Source organism: Typopeltis vanoorti, chromosome 2 (assembly GCF_054136105.1).
Source record: "Typopeltis vanoorti isolate ZY-2024b chromosome 2, IOZ_Tvanoo_1.0, whole genome shotgun sequence".
Taxonomy (NCBI): Eukaryota; Metazoa; Arthropoda; class Arachnida; order Uropygi; family Thelyphonidae; genus Typopeltis; species Typopeltis vanoorti.
In genome coordinates, this window is record NC_143550.1 from 123546415 (window position 1) to 123559682 (window position 13268).

The 13268-nt window shown below is 33.8% G+C and overlaps 1 protein-coding gene across 1 annotated transcript in view; it reads right to left on the bottom strand.

The window, feature by feature from the left end:
* The window catches only part of sha (shavenoid), a 41745-nt gene extending 29685 nt beyond the window's left edge, over positions 1 to 12060 (bottom strand). Inside the window, exons 1-2 of the mRNA XM_090402319.1 lie at positions 11811 to 12060; positions 199 to 309 (exon numbers count right to left, since the gene is read on the bottom strand). Coding sequence (XP_090258445.1) covers positions 199 to 309; positions 11811 to 12060 — 361 coding nt within the window. The remainder of the gene's footprint in view (positions 1 to 198; positions 310 to 11810) is intronic.
* Between the last annotated feature and the right edge of the window lie 1208 nt (positions 12061 to 13268).

Consider the following 13268-nt stretch of genomic DNA (forward strand, 5'->3'; position numbering starts at 1 on the left):
GAGTGAATGTCTACCTGTCTTCATCACAAAGCGAGTGAAATTTTTGCTGTTCTGCATAAAATAATTTCTATATATAAATTATTTGTTATGATTATCTTCGAATATTAAGCAACCATTTTAGACTGAAATAGAAAATACTTTTTTTTTTCTTTCTTCACACGAAAACGGATGTGGAGAAGGTGAAAAGCGTGAACTTACCAGGAAGAGACAGATGAGCTTCGGGATACACCAGCTGTCCTGCAGTGGGCAAAGATACCAAAGGGATAGCTTCCAAACCGAAAGGGCGGACAAAAACCATTACTGCACATTCTAGTAACAAAGAAATGAAAATTATATAACCTGTTATGAAATGAATGAGATAAATGTTTCATAAAAGTATAACATCTCAATCAGCACCGAACCTATCATCTGTATCGCTTTTCAAAATGCACAATTTTGTTTTCAGTAGAAAACGAACCGCACAGCTGCACTTGAAATATGATTGATATGATTACTAGGTGAATTCAACGTCCATGATGACTGTTTTCTTGTATTGCAACCAGCGGTGATGGCCGCCACACATCGTAAAAGAAATCCGCCTTAGTATACAATACGATCTTTCTTAACCCAACAAGAAACCATCCCCATGTTTCAACGTGACAGTGCTCAATATTACAAGAAAAGGAATGTCATTCCAATGATTTTCCAGTTCAGGTGTTGCCCATCGAATCTCTGAATGTTCGATTTGAATTTAAGATTTATATAAGATATTAACGAGCATTATTCTAGAAATAAATGAATGCTCTCTGAAGAAAATATTGCTGCACAATACTGCGTGATTCTAGTGTAGAATCACGCAGCGTTTTTATTCTAATTTTTGTATAAAAAAGAATTTTTATTAGCGTTATTATATGAAATTCGAAGTTTAAAGGAGTATTATTAATTATTTAATATCATTTCGCCGGTATGAGTTAACCGGTTTCATACGAGTACAGTGGTGGAGTTCTTTTACCATTTATCTTTCTGCTGCACATTATGAATCTGAAGTAGAGATCCATAGTCGGTGAAAACAGCAGTTAACAGCCCTAAGAGTTATCGAATGATTCTTAGCTACTCCGAGATGATCAACAACGTTTCGACTATGTTAGTTTTTGACCGTTTACAGTGATTATACAAAACAAATAAATAATAATTTGTGTGTGGGTGTGTGGGTGCCCCAGTATGAGGGCTTAATTCTGTGGTCTTTGGGTGAAATTTCCGATAACAAACCATACTAATATTCATTACAAAAATATGAAGATTTAAGTGCATAAACTGTTTAATTATTCAACAATTAATTAAATATTTAATCATATTGTAGGTGATAAAATATGAGATTTTAACACTTACTAAAACTTATTATAGAAATGACTTGAGGCAAGGGTAGCCAACCGTTACTTCATACATACCAGTTAATGAGTAAAGAATTATATGACTATTTTCCTGCATTAAAGATGGCAACTTCCTCCATAATTATAAAGAACAACTTAAACAGATTTGAATTTGAAGATTTTATTATTAAAGAAAATGATAATGGCGTTCATTTCCCATAGGTTAATATTTATTAACAATTTTCATTCTCACATTTCTTTTTTTTCAATAATTTCGTATTGCTTCCCGTATTTCAGAGTTTTCTGTGATCTTTCATTTTCTAGCTCGTTTTTCAGACATTCGAAATTATTATTATTATTATTATTATTCGCGATGAGTCTTCGGACTCCAAGAAGTTCGAAGACTCATCGCGGGAGGACACCCACTATACAACTGTCTCCACCACTACACCGAACCTCTACTACCAATCATCTCCATCAACGCCATTCTACCGCCCACCACCACCACCACAAGTATTTTTTGTCTGTAAATTGCGTGTGTTCTGAAGGGCCGATTTGTCTGTATGAGGGATGAAAAACCCGAATTTCCGGGAGAAAAAACCCTGCTGCCACCGTATGAGATCGGCTAACTCACCTTCGTTTGGAAAAATCCACATAAAGATTCCTTTCGTTACTACGAGAATCGAACTTAGGTCTATTCCAATCGAAGGGCGCAACATACCGTCGTTCTTCCAATTACGCTACGGAGGCATTAAGACAAATGCATAAGGCCAATACATGGCTTGTGAATCTTTGGCTAATCATTCCTGATATATGGTTAAAGCAGCATTAATTAAGTAATAAATTAATAACTCCTATAAGTTTTTTCTATTTCATGGGTTCGCCTTCCCATTTTTTCCCCATTTGCTGCATTTCATACAATGGAAAAATTAACTAACCTTCAACTTTATGTTTTTCTAGTTTCCGCATGACATTAGAAAATCACGTAAGGGAGAGAATAAGGAACTGTATGCATGATACGAAATAAATTGCGGGAAAAAAATGCTTCCATATCTTCAAAATCCACATCAGGTCAGTGCCATATGTTGGGGCAAGAGGTTAAGGTGAAAGCAAGAATGTGTGGATGTTTCTTGAACAGCTAGCGGTCAAAGTCTTTGAGGAAAACTGCGAAGGAAGATTATTCCAAAGAACTATAGCAGATGAAATGCAAGAGTAGAGTAGTAGGTTCGGAACTAAACAGTAAATAGAAATTAACTATCAATTGCTCGCGTTTTTGAGCCTTAGAAGAAAGTAGAAGTGTAATAGTGGACAGTTCACCAGACATTGTTAATAAAAATACCTTAGGAAGAGGGGGCGATCTATTGGTCATAGTGATCTATGACCAATGAACTGAATTTCTCTCTTCTAGATAATATCAAGTTATAATATTAAGCATTTTTAGATTTTTGGTGCACCATCCCAAAAACGTGCGAACAATAAACAAAAGTCGAGCGGAGTGATTTGTATAGGAAACAATTGTACAAGTGAGAAGTGACGTCTTATGCAGAAAAGGGTATCTGCATTTTAGAAGCTATAGACTGTGGGTGTGATGAGTTGTGTCAGGAAAGGCTACGGATCTAAATCATTCCGATAAGGGAAACCTAATATTATTTAGAAATTTGAGAATTATCAAGATAAATGGATGCGAAGTGAGATCGTACTGAAAGAAATATCGTAGGATTGCGTTTTGGTAGTATTGAAGAAGATTATCGTTGTCCCACTGGAGAATGGCAAGGAGATCAAAGTTTTACAGCCTTTGTTATGGAGATTATGAAGTTTGGAATATTTGAACATCACAAGGTTTGTCAAAAGAGAAAGAGAAACGGAGTGTAATATCATCAGTAAAGCAATTGTTAGGATTTGTAATCAGTGAGGGAAGACCATTTATTTATTTAGGAGAAAATGCGTGGAAGAAAGTACAGATTTGCGATACTTCGGCTTTGCGGGAGTAATCTGAAGAAAGGAAACCATGACACATAGTTTACGATTAGAGAGGAATAAAGTTTGTTTGTTTTTTATCTTCCTAAATAGAAAGAAAAAAATGCACTATTTATTTCACTTCATTTGTATTTCCTCTTATTATTTTCAGTTAGTGCGACAGTTTTCATAAGAATGACATCTTTCTTAAATTTAGGGGATATTAAATCCCACATAGTTTTAAAACCGAATAAGAAACTCAAAGATAGGAATCAGAGAGTTTCTTGCCGAATATAGTAAACTATAAAGTATCGGCGACACTAGCGTTAGCCAATGCAAGTGATCCTAGTACGTAGTACAATACTGGACGACTCGTTGCAAAGGTGGGGGAAGTTCAGATCGCTATTCTTAGGTAGTTTCCATAATGTAAAAACACATTTCCTAGGAAATGTATGCTGTTATTACATTATGGAGGGAGGTCACTACCCAGACCGGTTTCAGCCTTTTTGAGGCTTCATCAGTGAGTAGCTAGACCTAATACCAAAGTGTATAGCGAAAAGAACTTATGTACTCTGCTAACGAGTTTTCCAAACAGGTGCAACTATTTACATTATGGAAAATACCTAAGAATAGCGATCTGAACTTCCCCCACCTTTGCAACGAGTCGTCCGGTATTGAACTACGTACTAGGATCACTTGCATTGGCTAACGCTAGTATCGCCGATACTTTATAGTTTACTATATCGGCAAGAAACTCTCTGATTCCTATCTTTGAGTTTCTTATTCGGTTTTAAAACTATGTGGGATTTAATATCCCCTAAATTTAAGTAATGTTTTCATTGCCGAAATGAAGCTTATTAGCTCTTTATACTTAAATGACATCTTTCGTTTTTCCACCGGTGTTCCTACATATTTAAAATTTAGGATTTCTATTCTTCGATTTTTAGTTCTCAAAATATTTTACCTCTGCATTATTTCTTCATCGCTCTTTCATTTCTTTGATATAACTCTTAAGATGTTTTAAATGCTATTGCTAGGTCTTGCCTTCTTTTTTTTCTTTACTCCTTTTCCAGGGTTGTTATTGTTTTTATCAGTAGATGTCGCTAGTCTCTTTTCTTCAATGATATCTCGTTGATTGTCTAATCATATCGCTTGCATCTGCAGTGTGGTAGTGTGCAGGAACCGCATCGCATTTCCTTTGATTTCCCTTCAGATAATCTGAGGGGGAAATATTGTAATATTTTCCTGTAAAAGGAAAGATTCACAAATTACATTTTACATTTTACCTTCACTGCAAAAGCCTCTGTCCTCCTATCAATTGATATTAATCAGAGGAAATTCAACGCCAGCGTACTCGGTAAACTTTTAAACACTTTTTTTTCCCATAGATTTTTTATTAGATTTTTCTATTACTTGCACTTCCGTGGTTTAGTAGTTGGTGACAGCGTTCGTGGAACATAACAGTGTTCAAATCCGGCCTATAACGCGAAAGAGGTTTATAAGGACTCTTATTGAAGGCAAATATATTATTTAATTGAAGGTGAGTTAGTTGGTCTCATGCGGAGATGGGAGGTTTACTTTAGAAAAGTATAGTTTTACCTTCCTGAAGAAAACAATCTCCCAGCATATAGATTCATTTTTGCAAACTACAGCACAAAGCAAATCTATACGCCAGGTGATGGAATACATGCTCATTAACTGTACTGCATTTTTATTGCATGAGCAATGCAGTGTTTTGTTTTGTTTTGCAGAATGCATCCTACGGAAAATTTGTACATTGTCACAGAAGAAAAAACGCTGGAGTCAGGACTTCGTCAATACCGACCGAGCTAAAGAGGCTCTTATACAGTATGCTATTAAAGAATATTAAAATAATATATTTAGTGATTATACTTTTACAAAAATGAGGGGGAAAAAAGAAAAAGAAATTTGGGTAGAGCAGACCTGATTCGACTTATTGGGCCCAATCGGATACCAAAGAATGAAATTTTAAATTTGATAAAATTTTGGAAGATTTTGCTGAACAATTAGTTTCTTCTTCTTTTTTTTTTTTTTTTCATTTTTGTAAAAATATAATCAGCAAATATATTATTTAATTGTTTAATATTGTTTAATAGCATATAAGAACCTCCGTAGCTCAGTCAGTATAGATGAAGCCCTTTGGTCGGAAACACCTGGGTTCGATTCCCCGTCCATGATGTGAGGAACCTTTATCTGGTCTCTTTCGACGAAAGGTGAGTTAGCCGGTCTCATATGGAGGTTTTTCTCCCGAAAACTCGGGGTTTTCGTCCCTCAGAACAGGCAAACCGTCGCCGTGAACACACTTCTACAGACTTAAAATAAAACCCTTCCCCACCACCACCTCCAACGTCAGGATCTGCGACAAGTCGGTTGAGATTGCACGCGTAAAGTCGCATCATATAAAAAGCCGACCCCAAATAGATGGATAAGGCACAAGAGGAAGACTGTTTAATAGCATATATTCCAGATGCACTAATGATCCCAATCGGGCCTCGAGTTTGGTAATTCCGGGAGTGCTTGGAAGTAAGCCGTGATAATTAAAATATCAATATGGCTTAGAGACCTAACATTGATCACTAGTCTGATTATTGGAATCCACTTCAGGCCTCCAATAAGTAGAATTGTGGTCTCACACAGGCGATGAAAAGTATGTCCTCTCTAAAGGCATTCACAGACATCCATGTCTGCGGCGGGATTTGGGGCCGAATATTGAATATTACTGGATTAGAATCTCACCAGTTTCGAACCCAGTAATATTCAATATTTGTTATCTTTACTCTTACCACTAATCTCTTTTTTGGCTCTCATTCACAATGTTATAATTTATATTCTTTTTCCACTTTTAGATTCCTGTTTTTTTTTCTTTCTTTTTTTCTTTTCATCTAATAATCATGTTAATATTCGCAATTCATTTTCCTTAGTTTTCCAGACAAATTACGAATATTAAAAGCAGCGATTCTTTGGGAAGCTTGATATGTTTCTTAAAATGAAACACTAAAATTCCGCTAGTGTGTTATATGATCGATAAAAGATAATTTACTCTTCACAATCCAAAGCGTTTCATGTCATCAAACTATTGAATTACTCATAAAATTTGAATCATTCGTTCCTATAGCTTTAGTTTACTAAGTATTGAAAATAAAAAATATAACACATTGTGATAAAAGTAAATTATCAAATTAAAAATATAGTGGTGGAAATAAATATAAATAGCTAGAAATACACAAAAGAAATCAAAGGAGGCTGACTTGAATATGACTGTGGCGTCATGAAAGTATGAGATGCAGACGCATGTGTGAAGAGAGACATTTAGAAATATTTTTGTATATAGCAAACAGCAGTAAGAAGAAAACATTTGCAAACGAAAGACACCAAATATAAATAATTAAATTTATGAAATTGAAGAAAAATATTAATAAGTAAAATAAACAGCTATACAAGTCTGATGAATAACTCATGATGAAAAGTAAATCATCTAATATTGAGTGTTTGTAGTTTTTTCAACAATAATGAAAAATTAAATGACAATAATAAAGCCATAATAATTGGAAGGAAAAAGTTAATTGGATTTCGACTTATGTCTTCACGTGATCAAATCCTGAAAATAGGAAAGCTATATTGCTGTATCTTACAGGGAGGCTCCTATTAATAGGAGGGTATTCTGTCCCTCCTATTAATTAATTAATTCAGAATTTGAACAATATCCAAAACAAATTTTTAGTGAATCCCAAGGATGAAAGCAATAAAGTTGGCAAACACTTAATGGCATTTGGCTCTTACAGGACGGCAGTTGCTTTCGAATCGAAATACTGTGATTGCTTTACTTAAAATTATCGATGATTTGGATGCTCCCCATATTTTGGACAAGTTTAGAAATATAGACATATATATTTATTTAGCAAAGCTTAACGGAACCTGCAGTTCAAATGTGCATATTTTCATTTATGTTGTAGGTTTAATAATTTTGTCGGGATTTAGTTTTAATATTTTTTTTTTGTTTAATTTAGCAAAGAAATAGAACGCTGCAAATGTGTAAATGTTCCTTAGTTTTAGCGATATATGCATCCATAACTGAATAAAGGCACCCCGATCTTTAACTTCTTCTTTCAGAACGTATACTATAAGCCTGTTTCGTCATTTTCGTAAAGAATTCTACTTTCATTCTCTTTCTAGGTCTTTCTATATCTTTTCCGTTCAAGTTTATATTTTATTACTTCCTTTGGGGTCTTTCCTCTTCTATTCATTGTATATATTCTCTTCAATTAGTTTGATGTTTTTTTTTATTTTATATTTATTGCCCATATCTATCATTTTGTATGATATCCATTGTTATAAATCCTTTAACTGCTCCAAGAAATTTCATTTCAATTGCATGTATTATACATTCATCTTTTTTCCACGCCTCTCTATCCGACTTTCCGAAGCATATAATATCGTTGGTCTTGCTACGACTTAATAAATTTTTAATTGAGATTCCTTTCTTTTTGTCATTTCTTGTTCGTCTTATAATTATAATGCTACACATTTCTTGAAAATGGTGTAATTTGTTATGTACATCATTATCTATATCAAATACTATATCACATCCTAAATATTGAAAATGTGTTACTTGTTGCAGTGTTTCGTTTTCAATTACTATTTAGTTAGTATGAAATATTTACTCCAGAATGCCATAATTTTAGTTTTCTTTAATTTGTAAATTATATTCACTAATTTTTTTTTTTTTTTTTTGCTCTAAGTGGTAGGTAAACAGTTTTTTTGAAGGTCCTTTACTGATTTTTGCATGATTTCTTGATCTTCTGCTAAAAACATTGTGTATACTGTTGTATGTTGATTGATATTTATGCCTGGATTTACTATAGCTATCCACTGCCTTATCAGGTCATCACACACACACACACACACACACACACACACACACACACACACACACACACACACACACACACACACACACACACACACACACATATATATATAGTTGCTTTTTCTGCTACTATGCATGGCATTTAATAAATATTTTGGATGGCCTCGGTCTTCTATTATATTTCACAATTATTGTCTATTAACTCGATCAAAGGTTTTCATAGTCTATAAATGCCAAATGAGTGTGTAAATTAAATTTTCATCCTCTTTCTGTGATTTGTTTTAGAGTAAATATATCATCAATGCAATTTCGACCTAAATGAAGTCTCTTCCTCAAATAACAAACTATCAGCAATAGTAGACTCTTTTATTTAAAATCGTACTATATAATTTACAGGATGTATTTACTAAGTTCATACTCTGTAATTTTCACATAAACTTCTATCTTCCTTCTTAAAAGCTTATATCATTTTAACTTTTTTTTCCCCATTCTTGGTATTTTGCAGGTAATTCAGCATATATATAACAGCTTGAAGAATCTTACTTTAAAAGGGATATCACTATATTTAAGTAACTCTGAAGAAATTTCATTTTTTTCTACTCCACCTACTTTTTGTTGTAGGTAAAGCATCTAATTCCATCATCTCCAATAAACCTATTCTTGTATTATTCAAATTTTGATTTTTTATTTCTTCTTTAATGAGGGATAGATTGTACCATAGTTGTATCCATTCTTCTATTCAGATTCCTGAAATTTCTGCGATATCTTTTTCTAATTTATTCAAATATTTCATTAATTTATAAGCAGTGCTTTGATGTCCATTCTAAACCATTTTCAAAATTACTAATAAATCTATCTCAATAAGGTGAGCTTTCCTTACAGGATTTTTTTTTTTTTGCAATACAGTCATACCCCGACTTACGCGATTTCGGAGTTACGCGGTTTCTTATATGTACGTATTCCCGTCCAGCTTCATGCCTTACCACTATCTTTCAGGCGCCGGACGCATTCTCCAGTGTCGCACATGCTGTGAACAAGCACTGATGTGTTTCGCGCGGTCTCCATTCATACACGATTTTTATAGTCTACAAACCTTGCGATTGTTTAATGTTATGTTCTTGATAAAAATTATATCACATAAAAAATAATAATGTCATCCAAAAGAAGCAAGTCCGATTCTTCTACTGCTAGCAAGAAAATAAAAACATTGACTTTGGAAACAAAACTCAACATTATTAAGGATTTTGAAGGAGGAATGAAAATCTGTGAGCTAGCAAAGAAGTTCGATCTACAGGAATTCACAGTAAGAACAATCATAAAAGAAAGGTTTACAGATTTTGGAGGACATAGATTCTAACGAGGAACGAATTGTAGCCACAAGGAAGGAATAAAAAAATCATTAGCTTGCTATGAAGAAATTTTGCGTGACAAGAAAAAGACATTATGCCTTCAGATGAATCTATTAGATTTTATGAAACCATCGACAACAAAACTTTCTTTTTTTTTTGTACGAAAAACTACAATTTTGATTATATTTCTTAAAAAGTATAGGTGTTTTTGTAAATCTTTGGTACCAATTGTATGTTTGTATATATAAATTGCATGCAAAATTATACCCTGAGTTACGCGAATTCGACTTAGGCGCTTTTTGTAGGTCCCACCTACCGCGTAACTTTGGGGTTTTACTGTATTTCTTTTAGTTCTGTAAGTTTCTAATGATTCTGATTTTTGTTTCTGCAAGTGTAGCTTGTGAGCATTTCGTTTTTCTTTTATAGCTGTCGCTATTTCACCTTTCCAAATTTTTAGTCCTGTTTTCTCTTGATTTTTTTTGTCCCAAGAACCTTTTATTAATTTGATTATGTTTACACATTCTTCATTTATGTTAGAAGAACCAGGAATCTGAGTAATGAGTCAATCGGTTTATATACAGTAGATTTCTAATACTATCATCTTAGAATAAGTCGGTTTTGCAGTTTCTTTCTACGTCTTCTTTTCATCACATTCTCGTGGTTTTGTGATTTCCATCGTGCTTGTATTTCAATAGAATACTTTTAAGAATTCTGATTTTCCCTTTCAGTCGTTTCCGAACGTAGGTGACTTTGTACGCATTGCCCACAAAGTATTCCTGGTGATATTTTTACAGGGTAGTTCACCATTGCTTTCCCCAGCCCCGCAATTGTATCCGGGCTCGGGACTGGCATATGGCTGGGACGTATTCTTGACTGTAATCATGTGTTCACGGAGCCGGTTTCCCTGTTCTGGGGGACCAAAAAACCCGAGTTTCCGGGTGAAAAAAATCCATACCTCTTTTATGAGGACCGGCTAACTCACCTTTAGTCGAAAGAGACCTGATAAAGGTTCCTCACATCTCTGACGGGAATCGAACCCAGGTCCTTCCGACCAAAGGGCTTCGTCTATACTGACTGAGCTACAGAGGTTCTACTTTGGCATAATATCTCGCCTTTTTCCACGAAGGTTTAGGAATTGTGCAAGTGTAGTATTAGGATTAGGCGTGTAAATTATATAAATTGGACGTGTTTCAGTCTGGATGAGGAGTGGATATAATAAAATGTTACAGGTAAGTGTACATTATTATAATATTAATAACAATATCTGGATTTTGACTTAATTTTTATTGATCTTTTCCATAAAAATATTTTATCTGCTTGGAAATATTTTATTGTAATTTACATACAAGGCAAAAATTTGCGTTGTATGTAAATTTTGGTATTTACTAGTAAATACCAAAGAAACAGGCTTTGTTTATCGTTGATCTGTTTTTTAGATATGCCTCCTAAATTTAATATTGATTCCCTTTTAATAAATATATCATTATTAATGATTTACGTACTGGTGATTAATAATGAAATTTTATACAATAAATTGGATACACCCATTTCAGAGGCTTTTGAAACATAAAATAAATGAAGGTGATAATAGCTTGTGTATTTTTGAATTTTAACGTATTACCTTTAATAATGGTGAACTTCTCGATATCTATTCTATAAGGCAACTAAAATAACTGCCTGATATCTCCTTTGGAAGTTCTTTTTGCAATCGACTTCTTCTGATTATGAAAGAACGATCAAAGTCCTTATATTGTTATTAAACTGCGCATTTCTTTCTTTGTTGATTTGTAACAGAGATATGATAAAGTTTCAATGAGAAAATACAAAATTTTATATTTATTACCTAATCATAAAAGTCCCAACGGTTCAGTATCTTCGTTATATTTTCTGTAATTTCTTAACAAACATAAATGTGTATTTATCATTTATTTGAATAAAATTGAATAAAAATAATATAAATAACAGAATAAATAAACCTGCTAACGCTTTTTTTTCTCCGAAGGGAGTAGACAGGCCATTTTAGTTCTAACTTTTAGAAACTTAGGTGGAAGGATGGAGGCAGCCAGTCTCCAGTCTTTGTTAATCACAGATAGCTGGCTCATGACTATCAATGATTTTACTTGGCATCGGGGAAGAGAGTATGGTATACAACTCCTGTCATCTCATGGTGCCTAACCCTAACCCTTTATACTATTATCTGACATTTCAACCACTCTTTCAGTTGTATTTTTTTCTACACAATAATGAAATAAGATTGGTCTAGCTTACCACGAATATCTTTGACGCACTCTCTGTAGTCATTTCTGAAGACGCGATGTGAAGGAACACATTGACATCGACACGGATCTCCTGGCAGAGACACTGCTAGCTGAGATGTCCTCTGGCACACTGTAGTATTGCAAAAATCCTTAGAGATGGTGAATATGTCCCCATAGCTGTCTCTGGTGACATCGGTAATGTATTCCTCCTGAATCGCATGGACCACGGTCCAGATGATAACAACACCTAAAGCCAGCATGTCAGTAGCTGGATGAACGACCAACTTCGTTGCCTCTGTTTGGTAAACAGAGTGATTGACTCGTTCCACATCCGATGGTTCATCGCAACAAGAGGTGAAACACAAAGACACGTGATTATGGGACTCATGTAACAAGTTCCATTGATCTCATCTACACGGGGAAGTTCGAAATGTGATATTTTCCAGTTTTCTTCAAATCGACATGAAAATATTCCACGCAGAAGCATTCCTAAATGTTTAGGGCTCTCTGTTTCATTGTTTTCTGCAAAATAAATAAACAAAACATGATATAACCTTAATAGAAAACTGGATAGAAAACAAAGTTAATCTTGGACTCAATGAGGTATTGATTATTTATTTATTTATTTAGGATTTGTGTATTCTCGTTGCTTTCTGAACTTTAATAGTATAACTATCATGCTACATTGCTGTCATACTCAATAATCAAATTCCAAAATTCTTGCTGAAGGTGGAGATGTCAATGATTTTATGTCAATGCGGCAACAATGAAGGGTTTTTAAAACCCAAAGAAACTTCTTAAAGGAATCCGTCGAAAACTCATTATTTAGGCATTCAAATATTGTAGTGTTGTAACAGCTGCAATTTTTTTTTCTTTAATGAGAACAAGGAAAAACAATACGGAAAATAATTTTCAGCTCAAACCCAGAAATGTGAGCATTATGCGGATTAACATATAATCCATATTTTTGAAAACTATTTGGTGATTCCAGTATAAATTTTACTCCTAATATTTTACAGTTTTGAATTCTTTATGTATAATATTTGTTAATGTTTTCTAAATTTGCAGATATCTACTATCACGTTCCTAATAAAATATAATATTGAATTAATTCCTTGAAATGTATGAGAATGGTATTAAATTCAGAAGCTTTCTCTTTTAAAATATTTGAAATTGTCGACATCGCCTGTCTGTAGCTTATTAAAATAACTGTTCTTTAAAGCAATAATAAAATACGATTTATTTTATTTTATATTTTATTTCGTTTTAAACCTCACAGGGCGACATGTTGTAGGACACTGCGGATTTAAAATAACTATCTATCGCTTTCTTAACTGGGATGTATTTTTTTGAATTGTTAATACATTTTTGGGGAAAAAAAGTTGATAACTTAGGATGCTGAGAGTGAGAGTGGTGTCACATCTGCGATGAAAATCATCACTACCTGAGTTCTTTATAATTCATATAA